This window comes from Gorilla gorilla, chromosome 4 (assembly GCF_029281585.2).
Source record: "Gorilla gorilla gorilla isolate KB3781 chromosome 4, NHGRI_mGorGor1-v2.1_pri, whole genome shotgun sequence".
NCBI classification, from domain to species: Eukaryota; Metazoa; Chordata; class Mammalia; order Primates; family Hominidae; genus Gorilla; species Gorilla gorilla.
Genome location: NC_073228.2, coordinates 83,599,840 through 83,621,734, shown reverse-complemented (window position 1 = coordinate 83,621,734; position 21,895 = coordinate 83,599,840). Strand labels below are relative to the sequence as shown.

Genomic DNA, 21,895 nt, shown 5'->3' with positions numbered 1-21,895 from the left:
TACTTTTTACCAGGTAAAAAGTTGTTGGCAATCAAAATATCCATGTGCTGCCAGTGTCAGTCCACAGATTAATTGCAATAGGAAAAACTACCTTTATATTGGGAAGATCTGGTGACCTCAAATGAGTGATCCATTGATAATGAGTCAACCTGATATTAATGAGACTTTTGATATGATGCACTATGAAATACATCTGTGAGGTGTTATCATTAAAAATGTTTAAACAACCCAATCAAGCCTTTTGCCCTAACTTCTAATTTATGGAAACTACAGGGGGTACCGGAACAACCCACATGTAAATAATCAGTTGAATCCTGAACATGAGACATTTTTCAAGACAACTGACCTGCTCTCTTAAAGAGGAAAAACTGTCCGGGCGTGGTGGTTCACGCCTGTAATCCCAGTACTTTGGGAGGCTGAGGCGGGTGGATCACGAGGTCAGGAGATCGAGACAAGCCTGGCTAACACAGTGAAACCCCGTCTCTACTAAAAAAATACAAAGAAATTAGCCGGGCGTGGTGGTGGGTGTCTGTAGTCCCAGCTACTCGGGAGGCTGAGGCAGGAGAATGGACTCGGGAGGCTGAGGCAGGAGAATGGCGTGAACCTGGGAGGCGAAGCTTGCAGTGAGCCGAGATTGCACCACTGCACTCTGGCCTGGGTGACAGATTGAGACTCCGTCTCAAAAAAAAAAAGGAAAAACCAAAGTGGGGACTGTTCTAGATAGATGAAACAGATAATCAAATACTATGTGTGAAAACTGACTGGATCAACAGAGGAAATTTAAACACAGACTAGGTCTTCAGATATTAGGGAATTACTGTTTTTTTTTTTTAAAGGTATGTAAATGTATTGTGGTTATGTAAAAGACCATCCTTATTTTTGTAAGATGCATGCTTAAGTATTTAGAGATGAAATGTCATGTCTGTAAGTTACTTTCCAATGTTTGGTTAAAAAAAATACGGCAAAATGTTAGTTTTTAAATTTAGGTGGGTATACAGTTAATTTTATGATTTTTAAAACTTTCTGTATATTTGAAAACTCAAAATAAAAAGTTCTGGAAAATAAGGCTATTTGCTAAAAACTGTTGAATAATTTGCGGGTCAGACAACTGTAAAAGTGGGAAAAATACACAAAGATCTAGGGTTCTCCACTATTACTAGTCTGTTATTTTATAAGGGCATCAATTGCCTCTGTTTATCAGTGGAAGACTTTATAAATGCATTATTTACATAAAACATACAAAGGCAGGAAATACAGAGTAATGCAAAGGAAGGCGCTATGGACTGTCACATGCCACATGCTCAACCAAGGGAAATAAGTGCTGTGTGAGGGATGAAGCAGCATCAAAAAAATAAGATTTTCAAACAACTGTTATTTTAAAAAACATAGCTATATAAGCACAGTTTCAGTATTCTGCAACCTGTACTTTGTGCAGGATGATACTATGAAATCAAGGTTAACTAATGTAAGGGAAATGGAAAATCAAGTTTTTTAAAGAAAACACTCAATAATATAGCCTTTAGGATGCTAGCATCCTGGGTCTTTCCTTCAGTACCTGTTTGTAGGATGGTTTTATAAACAGTAATATCCAAAGGAAGTTGCATGGTTAATACATGCTTAAATTGATATTTATATACCAGAATTGATACCAATTTCCCCTCATTTAGCTCAGGAAAACTTCCTGTACAAAGATGTCCCAGGAAAGCTGATTCACGATTTTTAAGCAGTTCCCAAGTAAATGTTATTTGTTGAACATTTCTTTGATATATGCACAAAAATATTTTTAGTTATACCAATTTTCACTCCATGCCAGTCAATTCTACTTTATTACTGAAATCTAATTTATATAATTTATTCATTAATTCAACCATGTATTGACCATGCACTATTATGCAAGGGACTGGAGAAACAAGTATGAGCACAATGAAATCTCAGTTCTCAGAATATGGCCTTATATTCTGGTAGTGGAATGCTGTAAATATGAAATACAATAGTATTTTTATCTATTTCTATTTGCATTTCTGCCAGTTTTCCTTTTGAGACCCACAACCCCAGTTATCATTGCTTAATGATTACTGCATCAATGCTTTTTCCAATTAAATTTTTTCCTGACATGTTAAGAGTAATCTCTGTTTTATTTGTATGTATGAAGGAGTGTCAGGCTTCCAATTATTCTTTAAAAATCAGTCATTTTGTTTTTAGTTTCTTCTAATAACCAGGCTGAATTCTTTTTTATTTAGCCACTCTCATTTCATAGGCAAAGCAAGTCCAATTACATTTCATGTTATAGCAATTATCTATGTATGTTTTCCTCACTCCATTAAAATTTCACCTTTTCCCTGACCCACATTCTGCAGTGAATTCAAATCTATTTTCCATTTTTTTCTCACATTATTTATATAGCTACACTATTACTTCCACTTCCTTCTCTTGGGATATAGGTAGCATTTGGCAACCCATTTTAGCAGGTTGCTTACGCTCAACCCATGACAAAATATCACATCCTCACTTTCTCATCACTCTAGAAATCTTTCTGTTGTGTAAACCACCTGTGATTTTCAGCACTGTAACAAGCTTGAGAGGATCCAATTAGGAAGTTTGGGACCTGAGCATAGTAGACACTCAAGAAACGTGTTTCAGTGGAAGAAATGAACTTTCCATAATAAAACAGTCACAGAGAAACCTGAAGTATAAATTTAGGAGTCAGGTGAAAAAAATGGGAACTGTATACTTTATACCTACTTTTTTCCTTCAGGATGACCTTGAATGTCAAAACCTAGTGAAATCAAGGCTAATGTGTATTGAAAATTCATTTAAGCTTGAGGCATTTAATTTTTGCCTGTTTAACTAAATCTCTACACATCTAATGTTATATACACATTAGTTTCTATCATAACATATCTTTCATTAAGCTTCTCTTTAATATTTCCATATCTGAGGGAAGGTGTAACCAGTGGTCACATAGAAATCTTTAAGATACTTCCAACTGTTTTTTTTTTCAAACCTACTGGCTCCATATGGCAGTTATGGCATAACAGGAGAAGGGGAAGTAAAACAGGGAAGGGAGTCCTTTACATATTTTAAGGCTTCAAAGCTGGGAATAAAAGGCCTGAAAGCAGCTTTCTGTTTTCTGTAATTTTAAGATCACTCTCTAGTGTGAAATCTCTATTTGATGGACACCTTCCTAAGTTACACTCATAAGGCCTCATTAGGATGTACAGTTGACCGTTGAACAACAAGTTTGAACTGTACAGATCCATTTATACTGGATTTTTTTTTTCAACTGAACAGAGTTTGAAAGCACATTATTCAGGGATGGGAAACCTGCATAGATGTAGGGCTTTTCATATACACAGGTTCCACCAGGCTGACTGTGCAACTTGAGTATGGGTAGATTTTCGTATACATGGGTGGTCCTGGAACCAATTCCCCGAGTATACCAAAGGATAACTGTACTTGAAATAGAGAGTTGATGAGTTATGTTTTTGAATACCCTTCACAGGGTTTCTTTCTGTAATGAATTAAACTCATATCAAATTAAGAAGTCAAGTTTCCTTCTTAAATTTCACATTAAATCTAAATAGGTTATATCCATACCACTACTTCTGATACTTCTGCTGAGTATCTAACATATTGCACTTCTTCAGACTTCTTCTGAATGTTCTGACACATAGAATGCACAAAATAAAATTGAAACAAAGTTGTAAAACCGAATTGAAGTTTCCCTTATCCATTAATTACGATGTTTGGCACCTGTATGAACACGTTGATGCTGAATAAGGTTTGTACTCTGGGTGAAGGTTTTACCACATATACGACATGCATAGGGTTTCTCTCCTGTGTGAATTCTCTGGTGTTGAATAAGGCATGTTCTCTGGCTAAAATCCTTATCACATTCATTACATTTATAGGGTCTCTCTCCAGTATGAGTTCTCTGATGTTGATTAAGTGATGATGAATAAATGAAAGCTTTCCCACATTCATTACATTTATAGGGTTTTTCTCCAGTATGAATCCTTTGATGCTGAGTAAGATTTGCGCCTTGTCTATATGCTTTCCCACATATATTGCATTTAAAGGGTTTTTCTCCATTATGAATCCTCTGATGTTGAGTAAGGTGCACACTCTGGCTGAATGCTTTCCCACACACACTGCATTTATATGGTTTCTCTCCAGTATGTGTTCTATGATGTTGAGTAAGATTTGCACTCTGGCTGAAGGCTTTCCCACATATATTACATATATAGGATTTCTCTCCAGTGTGAGTGGTTTGATGTTGAATAAGGGTTGAGGAATGAGCAAAGGCTTTTCCACATTCATTACATTTATAACACTTCTCTCCAGAATGAATTCTCTGATGTCGAATAAGGTAAGTACTCTGACTAAACACTTTCCAACATTCATTGCATTTATATGGTTTCTTCCCAGTATGTATTTTTTGATGCTGAAGAAGGTGTGTACTCTGACTGAAAGTCTTCCCACATTCATTGCATATATAAGGTTTTTCTCCAGTATGAACTCTCTGATGATTAATCAGTGATGAACTATGACTGAAGGTTTTACCACATTCCAAGCATTTATATGGTTTCTCTCCAGTATGTGTCCTTTGATGGATGGTAAGGTGTGCACGCTGACTGAAGTCTTTCCCACAGTCATCACACTTATAGGGTTTCTCTCCAGTATGAATTCTCTGATGTATAGTAAGGTGTGCACGCTGGCTGAAGGCTTTACCACACTGGTGGCATTCATATGGTTTTTCTCCAGTGTGCATTCTCTGATGTGCAATAAGGGATGAGATATGCCTAAACTCTTTCCCACATTCTTCACATTCATATGATTTCTCTTTGGCATGGGTACTTTGGTGTTTCAAGAGGGATGGGTATTTCCTAAATTTTTTCCCACACACATTACACTTGTAAGGCTTCTCTCCAGGAAGTATTTTCCTATGTACAATACCATATGAGACATGATTGAAGGTTGCCCTGCCTTCATTATACACAGAAGTTTTATTATCTAATTGGGTATCAAACTGTACAATTAGGTTTGAATGCTTTTCAAAATTATTTCTATATATATCATATTTACTAAGACATTCTTCTGTAGGATCATATTCTTGTGAAAGGACTGACTTCAAACTGAAACCTCTTTCATTAGTGTGAATTTTCCAGAAGCCACCTGTTCCTCGCCTCTCTAGTCTATCATCGTAGTCATATGAGTCTTCTAATTTGATGGTATGGGTTTCTTCCTTTGTGAGTTTAGACATATCCTCCACTGGAGTACATGCTTGGGCTTTAGTTTCCCATTCTGAAATAAAAAATATATAAAAAAATCTTCATTTATTTGGAGAAAGGAAACTGCCAAAATAGAAACAAAAGAATAAACATAGAAAAAATGCCCAAAGACAACAGCTCTGAAAACCTCATCATCATGGTCTTTAAAACTTGGGAAAGGAGACAAAAAGGGCAAAAAAAGGGAGACTAAGTTGTTGAAAACAGACAGGTTCTTCATATTCAACATGGACACAGAGGGAATAAAACAGATTAAGTCAGGTGACAGAGCTAAGAGAAGTCAAAACAGTGATAACACTGTGTGGGATAACTTGGGATGGCCTCATGGATTAATTTATGTAATGTGTTCATAAAGTAGACATGCTGACTCTCATCACTCTCTCTTCCAATCTGCTCCACACAATCCCACATAATATTCCTAAAGCAATTTCACTGAGTGCTTTCTATGCTCAAGTATCTCTATCTCCCATAGCCTAAAACAATGGTTCTCAAGGCAGTCCTCCCACTAGCAGCATAAGCATCACTATCATCTAGAAATGTGTTAACATTATTGGGTCTCACCCGGACATACTGAATCAGAAACTCTGGCAGTAGAGCTGAGTAATCTGTTTTATTAAACCCAGCAGTTTTGCTACATACCAAAGTTTAAGGACTAGTGGCTTAAAGTATAAAAGTTAAAAAGTTTAAAATACCTCCACTTGGCACTCAGTCCCAAAATAATTCAGCCCTTTCTATTCTATTGTCTCCTACTACAACTCATGTTCAGCTTAATTTAGTTATCCACTACTTTTTCTTTTTTTTGAGACAGACTCTGTGCCATCTTGGCTCGCTGCAACCTCTGCCTCCCAGGTTCAAGTGATTCTTGTGCCTCAGACTCCCGAGTAACTGGGATTACAGGCAGGAACCACCATGCCCAGCTAATATTTCTATTTTTAATAGAGACATGGTTTCACCATGTTGGCCAGGCTGGCCTCAAACTCCTGGCCTCAGGTGGTCTGCCTGCCTCAGCCTCTCAAAGTGTTAGGGTTACAGATATGAGCCGTCACACCTGGCCTAAAGTTATCCACTACTTCTTCATAATCTTCTCTAGATGCCATGCTAATCCTAGACTCTAGGCCTTCTTTTACGATGCCTTCTCCACCTATTAAAAAAGATGTTTATAGTCCAGCTCATATTTCTCTCTACAATGCTTCTTTGAATTTAAAATACAGATTAGAGGCCAAGCTCTGTGGCTTACTCCTGTAATCCCAGCACTTTGGGAGGCCAAGGTGGGTGGATCACTTCAGGTCAGGAGTTTGAGAGCAGCCTGGCCATCATGGCAAAACGCTGTCTCTACTAAAAATATAAAAATTTAGACAGATGTGGTGGTGTGCACCTGTAGTCCCAGCTACCTGGGAGGCTGAGGCATGAGAATTGCTTGAACCCAGTAGGCGGAGGTTGCAGTGAGCCATGATCGCCCCACTGCACTCTAGCCTGGATGACAGAGCAAGATCCTGTCTCCAAAAAAATAAAATAAAATACAGATTAGGTTGAATTATGTAGGAAATTGCCTTTTTTAATAGGTCAAAATGGCTGAATGTCAGCAACCTTATATGGTTCAACCCAATATAGTATTGGGCTCATGACAGAATTTGGCTTTATATGAGTACAGTCATGGATTTCTTAACAATGAGGATACGTTCTAAGAAATGTGGTGTTGGTCGACTTCATCATTGTGTGAGCATCATAGAGTATACTTATATGAACCTAGATGATACATATGTATATATATTTTTTTCCTTTTTTAAATATGGAAAGCTAAATGTACCAGCACTATTACTGAATATCAATCATTTCCCCTACTTGATCTGCAATACAAATATTAAGTGCTTATGCATCAGGCTTCTATATATGCTCCATTGTGTCTTATGGGACCACTGTCATACATGCAGTTTGTTGTTGACCAAAACATCATTATGCAGCACATGACTGCAATTCACAATTCTGTACATTTCTTATATTTCCAACCTAGATGCAAATTCTGGAAATAGCTTATCCTTCTTTCACATTTCGTTTAGAAAAAGACTCTGGATATGGTGGCGACTCAACTGAAATGGTAAAATAAATGACATTAACATTTAAAAAGGAGAACTCAGATGAAAGCATACACAGATGTGCATGCATACACATAACCAAACACACACACACACACACACACACACACACCCCAAACCAAACCAAAAAGGTTGACCCTCAATCTAACCTGGCTGTAATAAGGCAGCCAAATATGTATTTGTTGGTGCCTATTATTACGTTTCTCGTATAATTACTTAACACAAAATTTAAGTTACAACCTCTTTCTCCTTTGAAACCAGGTGGGAAACATATAACTTGCAAATATCAAGAATTACATAATGTAATTTAATCAAATATGGAATTTATAATATAGCAAAAATGGTACTAAATACTTCAGAAACTTTCTAAGAGGCAGATCATAGTATAATACCTTTACAAATGTATCTATTCAATTGAGTAATATGCAGTAATTGAAAATGACAGCTACATCATCAGTAAGAGACTAGTTATTAATAGAATAAGGGATAACAGAATATTGATAACTGATAGGTCTAGTATAAGGACTAGTGGCAGGACACATTAAGTGAAAAAAAAAGCAGGTGTATAAAAAAATGTAGAGCAAGATCCTAGCTGTGTAAAGATATGCTATTTGTGTTACAGACAGACACAGACACAGACACACACACACACAGACACACACACACACACACATACACACAAATAATCTAAGGGGAGAAGGTCCTGGTCATGACTGAGGGGAGAGGGACACTTAATATTTGCTTCCTTGTACTACTTGAATTTACAAATTACTTTTTTTACTTTTATTCAAATACAAAATCACAGTTTACGTAAGAAAATGTTTAGGAGTAATGTTAAATGAAAAAAGCGCATCATAACAAGCATGAAAACACATCAGAAGTGGAAAAACATTACCAAAATGCTAATAATGATAAGTTTTCTAGTTTCTAATTTTCAATAAATTTGCTATATTACTTTTGTTGCTATTTAGTACTAGTAAGTAGTTATATTCCACTCCAGTAGGTGTAGCAAAATAAAAAGTAATAAAAAAGAAAAATAGAAAATAGTTATATTACTTTTATGAAAGAAAAAAATTTATAAACCAACTTTCTCAAGCTAGGATTTGTTATTCCCCTCCCCAGAAGAAAATGAGAATGTGGATGGACTATACAAGTAGGTGTGTATATACACAAAAAAGAGATGAGATGATACCAGAAGTTGAGTTCAACTTCTATGCAATCAGTATCAGTCTATGACAGATTGTACATACAACTGAAAAGTACTAAAGTTATAATTAACAAACTTAAAGTGACAAGGCTGAATAATGATCATGAATAAATTGCTACTATAAACGCACTTTTTTTTTTTTTTGAGATGGAGTTTCGCTTTTGTTGCCCAGGCTGGAGTGCAATGGCGCGATCTCGGCTCACCACAACCTCTGCCTCCCAAGTTCAAGCGATTCTCTTGCCTCAGCCTCCCGAGTAGCTGAGATTACAGGCATGTGCCACCACGCCCAGCTAATTTTGTATTTTTAGTAGAGACAGGGTTTCTCCATGTTGGTCAGGCTGGTCTCGAACTCCTGACCTCAGGTGATCGCCCGCCTCAGCCTCCCAAAGTGCTGAGATTACAGGCATGAACTACTGCACCCGACCGATAAACGCACATTTTAAACAAATTAGTTTACTAAAACTTCTGAAACAGATCATTAAGCAGGGTTTAAATATGTGTTTATCACTAAAACCAGAAAGGATTGGTTAGAAGTGTTATCTGTTGGTTAATAAGGACAAACAGTGGTATAATATTTCTAAACAGAGGAGATTAATGTTGACTCAGGTAATCAAGGAAAGCTTCAGTGGAGGAAGTGTGATTTGAATTGAACCTCAAAGAATGGCAAAGTACTGTATAAAGAACAATAAACTATAAAATATAATAAAGAACTATAAAAGATCTGAGACAGTAATGGCCATCAAACCAATACTACTATTCTGTTTGTTAATTACCAAAGTTTCCATTTCCTGAAGTGTGACTAACCTACTTCCTGAAGTACCCTAACCAAAGGTAGATTCAACTTACTATATCTCTGAGCTGGCAAGAAAGCAAAATCCTCACAGGCCAAAAATTAAGTAAAAGCAGGAAGGCAAGAAGTCAGCAATAGTTGAAGTTGACTGCCTGAGACAGCTCCTCAATCATGTTTGATGACCTTAAACTTCCATTTTGAGGGTACAAGGGACTCTGGGGCTAGAAGACAAAGGCTGGGGCCCAGCCAAGGAGAGGAGGCTGACAGGAGTCCCTTGAACAGAGGACTACACACTATGTAAGAACAGGCTAGGCTAGAAAAACAAAACCCCAAAACCTCACCTCCACAGGATGAAAAAAGGAACTGTCTTTCTCAGTCTTGGTGCTCTTTGGAGGGAGAAAAATCCCCCCTCTCCAAATGCATAACTATACATTGCCCTTTCTTGAGTATTCAGAGCCCAAATTTGTGCTCTCTGATGATCTAGAAAACTCCTCATGTTGAGAAGTTAAAGTGACTTCAGACTGCAAGTATCTCCCAGAAGACTATCCTGACTCTAATCCAGGCTTATTTCCATTACACTATGTATGTTTTCTCAGTGCCTAGAGTGTGCAGAATTCGTTCCCCAGAGAATTTAGTGTGCTGTAGGTGTATTTTGTATTTTGCCAACTAAGGCATATAAGGCCATAAATTATAGAGAAGAATTAGCTTTTAAAGTTTATGACCCTTAAAATACCTAATGACCAAAGTTAGTTTTTTAAAAAAGTGAAACAATTCACTCTAAGGTAGCATATCTTTTTTTTTTCTTTGAGACAGTCTTACTCTGTCACCCAGTGGGAGTGCAGTGGTGTGATCTTGGCTCACTGCAGCCTTGCTCTCCCGGGATCAAGTTATCCTCTCACTTCAGCCTCCCTGGTAGCTGGGACTACAGTCATGCATCACCACAACCAGTTAATTAAAAAAATTTTTTTTAGTAGAGACAGGTCTCACTATGTTGCCCAGGGTGGTCTCAAATTCCTGAGTTCAAGCGATCTGCCTGCCTCAGCCTCCCAAAGTGCTGGGGTTACAGGTGTGAGCCACTGTGCCTGGCCATATCATATTTGTCATTATTGTTTAATTCATTGTTGTATACTAGCATCCATATTGGTGGACATACAAAAAGTCAGTGTCTTAGATTTAAAAAATGGAATGTCTGGGTGCTATGGCTCACACCTGTAGTCTCAGCACTGGAGGCCAAGGCAGGTGGATCACTTGAGCCCAGAAATTGAGACCAGTCTGGGAAACATGGCAAGACCCTGCCTCTGCAAAAAATACAAAAATTATCTGGGCGTGGTGGCACACACCTGTAGTCCTAGCTACTCAGGAGGCTGAGGAGGAAGGATCACTTGAATGCAGGAGATGGAGGTTGCAGTGAGCCATGATCACACCATTGCACTCCAGCTTGGGTGACAGAGTGAGACTCTGTCTCAACAACAGCAATAAAATAAAATAAAATAATAAAATAAAAAATGGAATAAAAGCAAGATGCAAGAATATACATAGTATACTTCTTTCATATACAAAAGAAGATAATATATTAATAATTTATTTTTGCAAAGAGAAACATGGGAAGGATACACCAGAAACCAATGATCATGGTTACCTATAGGGAGTAGGTGGGAAGAAAGCAGAAGGAAAGGAAATGTATACCTTTCTATATAGTTTTTGAGTTCTCAGCCATGTTACTGTTTTTGCATACTCAAAAATGTAAATTAAAAATAATTTTAAAAAGCAAAAAAACACTATCCTTAGTGGTATATATTCTAAGGACAAAAAGGACTTCAAAGAAATCTTGAACTTTCTAGACTGTTTGTTATACTAATGTGAATTTGAAACTATTTTTGTGTGTAACATATGATATAGCAAATAAGTAAATATACTGATGTTGTTGGAAACCAGGTTATTCACTGTATAAGAAAGGAGACACAAAATGGAATATGGGAATATAAAAAATGGAATATCCTTGTGGTGTCAGATTTGAATTGGAGTTTAAGTATGAACTCCTGACTTAAAAGAACTAACACACACACACACACACACACACACACACACACATACTTCCTAGCTCTATCCACTGAACAGAAGCAATGATACCCATAAACAGTGAATACGCTTATGGCCCAGATCTTGGTTTCTAAGTACCATTCCCTACTAAAATGAATCAGGGTTCCTTAGAGAAATCCCAAGTCTAATCTGGCTGTGCCAGAAAGCAAGGAAATGGTTGAAGACAAATTGGGACACGTCAAAAAGATGCTGGACTTTTGTTTGATGCTAGAGTGACCAAATTTGGGACAATTGAGCATCAAAAACACAAAATAAAATGTAAAAACTGGAATTAATGGACTGATAATAAATAAATACACATCCATATATATATATATTTTTTTTTCTTTTTTCTGAGATGGAGTCTTTCTCTGTTGCCCAGGCTGGAGTGCAGTGGCACAATCTTGGCTCACTGCAATCTCCACCTCCCGAGTTCAAGCGATTCTTCTGCTTCAGCCTCCCAAGTAGCTAGGACTACAGGCACGTGCCACCACACCCAGCTAATTTTTGTATTATTATTATTTTTAGTAGAGACAGGGTTTTACCATGTTGGCCAGGCTGGTCTCAAACTCCCGACCTCAAGTGATCCACCTACCTTGGCCTCCTAAAGTGCTGGGATTACAGGAGTAAGCCACCATGCCTGGCCGACTAATAATATATTGAATTTTTAAAATTTCCATTAGTCAACAGTGGTATATATATATATATATATATATGGGGTGGGGGAGGGAGAGCTCTTCATTTTTTTTTGAGGTGGAGTCTAGCTCTGTTGCCCAGGCTGGAGTGCAGTGGCACAATCTTGGCTCACTGCAACCCCCGCCTCCCGGGTTCAAGTGATTCTCCTGCCTCAGCCTCCCGAGTAGCTGGGATTACAGGCACCCACCACCACGCCCAGCTAATTTTTGTATTTTCAGTAGAGACAGAGTTTCACTGTGTTGGCCAGGCTGTTCTCGAACTCCTGACTTCGTGATCCGCCCACCTTGGCCTCCCAAAGTGCTGGGATTACAAGCGTGAGCCACCGTACCCGGCTGAAAGGGCTATTCTTTAATGAAGAATGGTATTAATCATTTAGAAAAGATGACTGCATTAGAAAATCACCATTTTGGCTGGGCGTGGTGGCTCACAACTGTAATCCCAGCACTTTGGGAGGCCGAGGCGGGTGGATCACAAGGTCAGGAGATTGAGACCATCTTGGTTAACATGGTGAAACCCCGTTTCTACTAAAAATACAAAAAATTAGCTGGGTGTAGTGGCGGGTGCCTGTCGTCCCAGCTACTTGGGAGGCTGAGGCAGGAGAATGGCGTGAACATGGAAGGTGGAGCTTGCAGTGAGCCAAGGTCCCCCCACTGCACTCCAACCTGAGCAACAGACCGAGACTCCGTCTCAAAAAAAAAAAAAAAAAAAAAAAAAGAAAGAAAGAAAATCACCATTTTGCAGCTGGGCACGGTGGCTCACGCCTGTAATCTCAGCACTTTGGGAGGCCAAGGCGGGTGGATCACCTGAGGTCAGGAGTTTGAGACCAGCCTGGCCAACATGGTGACACCGTCTCTACTAAAAATACAAAAACTAGCCGGGTGTGGTGGCACATGCCTCTAATCCCAGCTACTGTGGAAGCTGAGGCAGGAGAATTGCTTGAACTCAGGAGGCAGAGGTTGCAGTGAGAGGAGATCATGCCACTGCACTCCAGCCTGGGCGACAAGAGTGAAACTCCATCTCAAAAACAACAACAAAAAAGAAAATCACCATTTTGCAACCAGCAATATAATAACGCAAAGATCATCAAATGGACGCTAAAAATTTTAAGTAAAAGATTATCAAGGAATAGTCATGTGACCTCAAAGTATCACTCCACAGATGACTTATTAATCACAAAGAATGCACCTTTAAAAAGGACAGATCCTGTACACACCACCTTAACCAAACTGAGCATCACCAATGATGAGATGAATTACCATTATGTACCTCCTGAAGAAATGCAATGGAAGATACACATCACCTTTCAAATATTCTTGGCAAAATGTTTAAACTGACTAATCTTTAGGAAACAATGAGGCAAATCTAAACTGTAGGTCATTAAAAAAAAACTGGCTTGGAACCTTTAAAAAATGTCAATATCATGAAAGACTTTTTTTAAAAAAGAAAAAAGGCTGGGGAACATTTCTCTGTTAAAAGGGACTAAAGATAGGAGACATGCAAGTAGAACACATGATTCCTGACTTGATTCTGTACTGGGGAGAAAAATATCTATAAAGGATGTTTTTAGGACAGTTGGGAAAATCTGAATATTTGACTATACATTTGATGACACTATTATATAAATGTTAATTATCTATAGTAAGAGAATGGTATCATGCTTATGTAGAAGAATGTTCATGTTCTTAGGAGGTATTTAGGGGTTGTCTTGATGTCTATAACTAACTGTAAAACAGCTCAGTGCAAAAACCTTTGTATAGAGATATAGCAAAAGTGGCTAAATGATGATAATTAGTGATTCCAAGTAGACAGTACATAAGTGATGAATGTAATGTGCCTGTGTAGGTTTAAAATCTTTTAAAATCAAGTTATTGTGGAGGGAATAAGCAAGGAATGAGAATGAAAAAGTCCATGAATAAGGAACAAGTTCAATAATAAAAATATGATGCAGATATAAAAAAAGAAATGAGGAAGCGCTTTACATACTCATTTGGAAGGCTTTTCAAGATATACTTTTAAGTTAAAAAAGCAAGGTACAAAACAGTATGTATTGTATGCTACCATTCACATTAAAAATGGACAAAAACTATTTTTATATTGACTTTATATGCAAAAAACCCAAAGCAAAATAAACATCTCAAATAACTGTTTATTGCCACGCTTTTATCCTGGAGACAACAGTTGTTCAGACTTTATTACCTGACTTCTACTTATGTGGAACTTTATTACAGACTTCTACAGGAAAACAGTGGTTCATTGACATGCTGTTATGACAGCGGTCACATGCTGGGGAGATGTAGGAACTGGGTGAATGTGGTATTCAGGTGGGACATTTATATATATTTATATATTTTTTTTTGCTTTATATACTTTTAAACATTCTGAATCTTGTGAATATATTATCTTTTTAAATAATTAGAAAATAAAAAAGAAAGGGATGATTTAGAAAAGTGAAGGCAGGGGGATGTAGGGATTTGTCAGTGAACAGAATAAAAGAAACTCAAAAAGAAGAAGGTTTAACATTTAAATTTTTAGGGGGCATTCATACATGTTTAAATCTAGAGGAAGGGTGGCACAATGAAAGCCCTAGACAAAGCTCTTAAGAGATGGGACCTAGAGGTCATGTAGAAGGATAAAATGAGAAGAGACACGGGAAAAGTGTGTTAACAGTGATGTTAGGAAGCTCTTCCTGAAGAGGCCTCTGTAAGGAAGCAATGCCAAACAGCTCAGTGTTCTTCACAGGCTAGAATGCCTTTGCAAAAAGTGACCTGGTCATATTTAAAATGCATTTCTCACCACATTTAGGATATAGATTCTTAAATACAAAGAAGCTCATGTGCTTTTTGTTTCTCACCTGGACTAGGGCCTTCTAAAATTTCTTTTATCACCATCCATGGTTCTTCCAATATGGGAATCACAGTTGGTCTGTACACTGTAAGTCCTGTTCAGGAGGAATATAATGAATTTTATCCTGGAGATAAATGGTTGCTCAAAGTTTTATTACCAGACTTCTACCTATCTGGAAGAACAGACCTCTGTAGGAAAACAATAGTTCATGGACATGATCTAATAAGAGAATTAGGCTGTTGATTGTTATCCTTTCAGAGACAGGATAACAATTTCCTGCCACTGAAGAGGATATGCGAAGGAAGAAACCTTCCCTTAGAGTAGCAAAGGCTGGGCAAGGCAGCATCAGGTGGCAGCACTATGAAGCTGTGCATCAGTTGCCAATGTTCTCTCACTTAAGAACCTTTCATTTGGAAAACGGGAGTAAAACAGTCACTTTCGTGCTTGACTGAGATAAGAACATTTATTTCTGGACCCCATTTTTAGCCAAGCATGTCTGAGGACCAACCCATTTTTAATGGGAACAGGCTAGGAGGAGGAGGGATGCAGATGATCCTTACCCAGAGAAACCATGTTCCAATAGTTCTGTAATGTCACAGTCTTGTATAATTCCTTCTGCACAGGACGCATTAACTCCCAGTCCTCCTGGGTGATGTCTACAGCCACATCTTTGAATGTCATCGATTCCTAAAATATCAAATGTTAACTTAACTCAGTTCAAGAACTAATGGCAAAGGGGACACTGATAACACTGGGTATATGTATGGTGGGGGACTGTCACAGAATTTTAAGCTTTAGTAGGATCCTAGAAGTTGTCTAGTCAAAACCCTCCCCTGACATATGGACAGCCCCACAGCATCTCTCCATGACCCTAAACGGAAGTTTGAAAATAGATCAGAATGTATTTTCACTTAGCACTCATGCATGCATTGGTGGCAGCTCCATTTTAAACAGAAAAGGTTTATCATTACTATTTTTAAAAGAGACAGAGTCTCGCTCTGTTGCCTGTGCTGGACTAGTGCATGCATTGGTGGCAGCTCCATTTTTAAAAGGAAAAGGTTTATTATTATTATTTTTAAAAGAGACAGGGTCTTGCCTGGTCACCTGGACTGGAGTGCGATGGTACAATCATTGTTCACTGCAGCCTCAAACTCCTGGGCAGAAGTGATCCTCTCACCTCACCCTCCTGAGTAGCTAGGACTACAGGCACACACCACCACATCTGGCTAATTTTTAATTTTTTTTGTAGAGATGGGGTTTTGCTATGCCACCCAGGCTGGTCTCAAACTCCTGAACTCAAGCGATCCTTCACCTCAGCTCCCCAAAGTGTTGGGAGTACAGGAGTGATCCACCATGCCTGACTTGAGTTTTAAATTTTAAACACAGATGACACAGAGTTGAATGGTTTTGCTTTTCAAGCTATGCTTTAAGAATAAATCCAACATGTTATAATTAAAATGTTAAGATATTTTTATGTGTTCTATGGTTAAATTCAGTCTTTCTTTTTAAAAATATAACAGATACCAATAATCACAGTGTTGAACTGCTGCATTGTTAAATACATTTCATAATCTGGTAAGGTTAGTGCTTTTCTTGTTTGCTCTTCTTTTGTTAAAAATATAGTATTATCTTACAGGTTTCTTTTTTCTCTTTTTTTGTTTGAGAAAGAGTCTTGCTCTGTCGCCCAGGCTGGAGTGCAGTGGCCTCCTGAGTAGCTGGGATTACAGGCGCACGCCACCATGCCCAGCTAATTTTTGTATTTTTAGTAGAGACAGGGTTTTGCCATGTTGGCCAGGCTGGTCTCCAAACTCCTGACCTCAGTTGATCCAGCTGCCTCGGCCTCCCAAAGTGATGGGATGACAGGTGTGAGCCACTGCCCCTGGCCACGTGTTTATTTTTTCATATAATTGTCAATATCTTTAAAAAAGTCATATAGGAGGCCAGGCGCAGTGGCTCATACCTGTAATCCCAGCACTTTGGGAAGCCAAGGCAGGAGGATCACTTTGAGGCCAGAAGTTTAAGACCAGCCTGGGCGACATAGTGAGATCCCATCTCTTAAAAAATTTTTTCTTTTAAATCATACTGGGATTTCAAAATTGTATTAAGTTTATAACTTAGGGAGAACTGATGACTTTATAATATTCAAGGTTTCTTTCATGTTCTACAAAATATTAGACATGAAAGTACTGCAATATTTATATTATGCTTAGTTTTAGATATTTTAAATTTTTTTCGGGGGTGTGATACTGGAGGCATTTTTTTCATTTTATCATTTATCTCATTTTTATATGTATATGTAGATATATATATATAAGTATATATATGTAAGTAATTGATTTTTGTATGTCATTTTCTGTATTCATTTTATCCAATTTTTCTATTAGTGTTTCTAACACTTTTTCCCTTGATTTTGTTAGGCTTTCCAGGTAAATGTTCACACTATCAATGAATAATCATTTTAACTTGGTTACCAAAGGCTTTCCAATTTCAGAAAAACCAGTTATATTTTTACAGTAAATCTTTCTCTTAAGGTATCTTGAGTTACTATTCTTTAAAATAATGTAGACTCATGGCCGGGCATGGTGGCTCACACGTGTAATCCCAGCACTTTGGGAGGCCAACACGGGTGGATCACCTGATGTCAGGAGTTCAAGACCAGCATGACCAACATGGCGAAACCCTGTCTCTACTAAAAATACAAAAATTAGCCAGGCATGGTGGCATGCACCTGTAACCCCAGCTACTCCAGAGGCTGTGGCATGAGAATCACTTGAACCCAGGAGGTGGAGGCTGCCGTGGACCAAGATCGCACCACTGCACTCCAGCCTGGGCAACAGAGTGCGACTCTGTCTCAAAAAATATATATAAATTCATGACCAACAGTAATATGACAGAATGCATGGCCTTTAACTACTTGTTAATGAGGAAAAATAATAGTAACAATCATCTATTAATTGCTTAACTGTAATCCAGGCTAACTACAAGTCTCATAATATTTAATACTCACAACCTAAGAGGTAAATTCTATTTATGAGAGTAGAATAACTCAGGCTAAGAGAGGTTAAGTATCTTGTCCCAAATTGCAGTTCCAATGGTAGAGCCGGGAAACAAAACCTAAATCCATCTGGCTGTGGAGGTCAATCTCGTATTCTCTATGTGATATTGCTGACAAAGTCAAAGTAAGGAAAGACATATCAAGGGAAGGCAATGGAAGCACCTTTTCTTTATGGTACATTCACCTACCTTAACAGACCAAGATAACATAGGAGAGAAACTGGGGCTTAAGTCCTTGATAGAGCTTCTGGGGGCACAGTAGTTATACGGCCAGGTCAGAAAATGTCCTCACACACTAAGAAGGCATTTTAAAATCAGAAAAGACAGTCACACTCACTTTGGTTACCAAGTCATTTAGCCATCCTGTCTGGAAAGCATGTTTTCCTCTGGGCTCTTCCTCTGGGGTATCTTGGGAAAGGGTAGAGTTTTGAGGAGCTAGAGAAGAGAAAGAGGTCATGAGGAAGATTAGTCCTTTCTGAATAGCCTAGGAAACCCCTCACCAAATAGATGCCTACACTTTCTTAAATTGAGAAGTAAGAAGGAAATCAAAAACAGCACTCCTACTTCAAAGCATCAGAGGAAAGGGCCAATGACTTGTCCTAAGACATCAAAACAGACTTCAGAAACAAGCTCGCTCTAAAAATCTTAAAGAGTATGAACAAAATTCACATTTTAACTAAATCCTTATGTGATATTAATTTTGTGAGTTATCTCTTAATAAGGGAATGTTCTCTAGACCCTTTCTTCCTTTTTTGGAAGTATTTTATTGTAAAATTCAATTCACAAAGCAAATGATTTATTAGTAGAATGGTGCAAACCTCTGAAGGTACTTTCTGAGGGCTCACACAGTGGTAATTTGGTTGCGTCTGGTCATTCTTTCAAGACATTTTCTTGGGGGTTTAGATAATGTGTGTTTGCTCCCAAGCAATCTGGAAGGAGAACACCATGCAGGATGGAGCTCATGTTAAAGCCTTGTTCTCACTCACTAACCTTTGTTCTCCCCAGTTTCTTTCTTTTTAAAAAATGCATCCTGGACCTCTCAGTGTTCTCCCTGATTTCTTTAAAGGAGCTGCTCAGATGTGCTAGTTGTCTTCTTTAACCACCCAGGGATTCCTCCCCTCTCTGCTCTATGATTCTCACCTTCCTCTTCTAGAATCTGAGTCAAATCCTCCACCAGAGTCACTGCTTCCTCGCTGCTCTCTGGATACTGGGACTTTACCCAAGTCCTAACCTCACCAGGCAGGATGGTCAGGAATTGCTCCAGCACCAGCAGCTCCAAAATTTGTTCCTTTGAGTGAATCTCAGGTCTCAGCCACTTAAGGCAGAGCTCTCGGAGTTGACTCAATGCCTTTCGAGGACCAGCCAGGTCTGGGTATGGAAAATTCCTAAAATTCTGTCGACAGGTCTCAGTGTCACGCAAGAATCTCGAAGTAAGGATTTCCTTCTCAACATTGTAGGGTCCACTCTGAGCCTTGTCTGACTTCCACCTTAGAAGGATTTGAGAACGTGAAGAACTGTTCATCCTCTTGCTTGAGGCTAACATTGCTACAGACAGGAGAGTCAATCTGGCAATATCCTTTATTTCTCCAGTAGTGAGCCAACTGCTTGAAGTCTCATGCTAGAGTCACAAGGACACTATATCAAAGGCTGCTGCAGCCGAGGGCAGAACAGAATCAAGGTAGAGTTAGCAGCCTTAGTGACAAATTCTGAGCCCAGAACTTGCAGGGATGGATAAGAGACCCTGAAACACAAGCATGGACCACAAGGTCAAGAATCCCTGGTGTACTCTACTATACATATACACACACAGAAACAGACTCGCAGTGTGCATAGATGAACACACATACGCTTTACCTTGTCTTCCTCCCCTATATCCTTAGACTTGTAAGGGAACTGCCATCTGCTTGGGGTTGGTGGGGGATGGAGCTGCTATTAAAAAGGTAGTGTCAGAGGCAATGACTCGAATCTAAGCAAAACAACAGATTAAACCTCTAACCTGTTGTAACAAAAATTAAACATTTTTATAGAGAAAATAGTTTCATTATTTTAGTCACTGATGTTACAGAAGCTGTAATGACTGAACTGACTCTCAACAATAACAAAGTGAAATCTGTTACTTGGAAGAAACTAGGAGAATTTCTTCTTAATACAGTGCTCAAGGTTCCCAAGGGAACTGTCAGGGGAAAGGGCGAGCCATTTATCTGCGTTTCATGTTAATGCCAGCCGATTCTAGCCTTTCACTATCAGAGGGTTGGGAAGACCAGCGGGTTGGACTGGAAAAGAGTGAAGAGGTTGGTGTGACTTCAAGTCCTTTAAGTGCTTCTATAGGAGACAGTTCTTTAGGGATATATTCGAAACCAGGATTCTCGAAGGAAACCTTAGAACCGGCCTGATCTGGAGGAGAACCGACACCACCTCTCCCCAGGCTCCAGCTCCGAGCCCTGCTGAGGCACAGTCGTGCCACCAAAGACAACTGTTTACAAGGCCCTGCGGAGGTGATGCGACAGCCTTGCCTTGCCTCCTGTCGCCTCCCCTTCCCGGCCAAGTCCCTCTGCCTCTTACTCCTCTTCAGCCGCAGGGTCGAGGGCGAGGGCAGCGGGGGAGTCGGGGACCGTGCGACGCGCAACGCTGGGACTGGGCCCACAGCAGCCTCCACCCCGTCTTTGCCCTCCCGCAAGCCACGAGCACGGGAGCCCGCGCGTGGACGGGCTCGGGCTGTCACTGATCGCGCGGACACTCGCGCGCTGCGCCCGGACATCAATACCTGTCGCTGGGACCCGGCCGACGGGCAGCCGGAGCGGCCCTAAGGCCACAGGCAACAATGGCGACGCTGGCACAGGCGCCTGCGTGGCGGGCTCAGTCCCGAGCGGCAGCGGGTCCTCGGGCTCCGCCACTTCCCTTCCCCGCAAAGCACAGAGTGTCCCGGCCAGAAGCTGCACGTTCCAGCCCGGTCCTGAGAAGCCCGGCCCAGAAACCCTGGCGCCTCTGCTTAGCCGCGACCTCGCCTCGGCGTCACTGCGCATGTGCGCCAGAAGAACGCTGCGCGCCCGCAGAGCCAATCGGAGCCCAAGCTGCGGCCTCCCCCTCCCGCGCCTCTGGCCCTGGACCTGTCTCCATGGCAACCTCCTCCACCCATCGCTCTGACTTGCTTGTCAGCCTGCGAGGTTCCGAAGGGAACTTCAAAGTTTCCCCGGGCAGACGCAGGTCTGGTAGACGTCTTGGAGGCCAGGGAGGTGCCAGTAGCTGGAGGAGCGCCGGGAGTTGAAGCCCCGCGCCAACTACCCAGAGAAAACTGGGCGCCAGATTTCCTAGAGGAAGAATGGTCAGGGAAGATGTGGGTCTAAAGGCAGAAAGACTTCATGTGCGGTTTCGGGCTTTACTGTGCATACATACTAACTGTTAAAGGTTTTCACTTCCTCCTCAGGAATTTGATTCTGAGACTCTCAGATTGGGGGAAAAAACCCATGTTCTTTCTTTCTTTCTTTTCTTTTTTCTTTTGAGACGGAGTCTCGCTCTGTCGCCCAGGCTGGAGTGCAATGGTGCGAGCTCGGCTCACTGCAACCTCCGCCTCCTGGGTTCAAGTGATTCTCCTGGGTTCAAGTGATTCTCACTTGAACCTCCTGGGTTCAGCCTCCCGAGTAGCTGTTATTTCTAACAGACACAAAACAAAAATACATAAAACACTGGAAAAGTAAAAGCATAGAAAAACATATTCAAGGTGTTCCCGTTATCTACTGTTCTATTAACAAACCACCCCAAAACTCAGTGGTTTTGAAGAACAATCACCGTATTATGCTCATAAATTTCATGGTGAGGAATTTGAAAGGGGAACTGAGTGGGTGGG

At 39.9% G+C, this 21,895-nt stretch overlaps 1 protein-coding gene across 3 annotated transcripts; it reads right to left on the bottom strand.

The window, feature by feature from the left end:
• Window positions 1-2,190: 2,190 nt before the first annotated feature.
• On the bottom strand, window positions 2,191-21,086 carry ZNF287 (zinc finger protein 287). Of its 3 annotated transcripts, none has more exons than XM_055386100.2 (6): window positions 20,565-21,070; window positions 19,192-19,792; window positions 18,389-18,486; window positions 15,558-15,684; window positions 15,005-15,091; window positions 2,191-5,304 (listed from the first exon to the last, which is right to left on the bottom strand). In XM_055386100.2, exons 2-6 carry the CDS (start codon window positions 19,592-19,594, stop codon window positions 3,734-3,736), a joined length of 2,286 nt encoding a protein of 761 aa, XP_055242075.1. In that variant the 5' UTR covers window positions 19,595-19,792; window positions 20,565-21,070; the 3' UTR covers window positions 2,191-3,733. The 3 variants fall into 3 exon arrangements, with proteins under 3 accessions (XP_055242075.1, XP_055242074.1, XP_063562709.1); XM_055386099.2 differs by having other exon boundaries at window positions 19,192-19,669; window positions 20,816-20,936; XM_063706639.1 differs by lacking the exon at window positions 19,192-19,792 and having other exon boundaries at window positions 20,816-21,086.
• Between the last annotated feature and the right edge of the window lie 809 nt (window positions 21,087-21,895).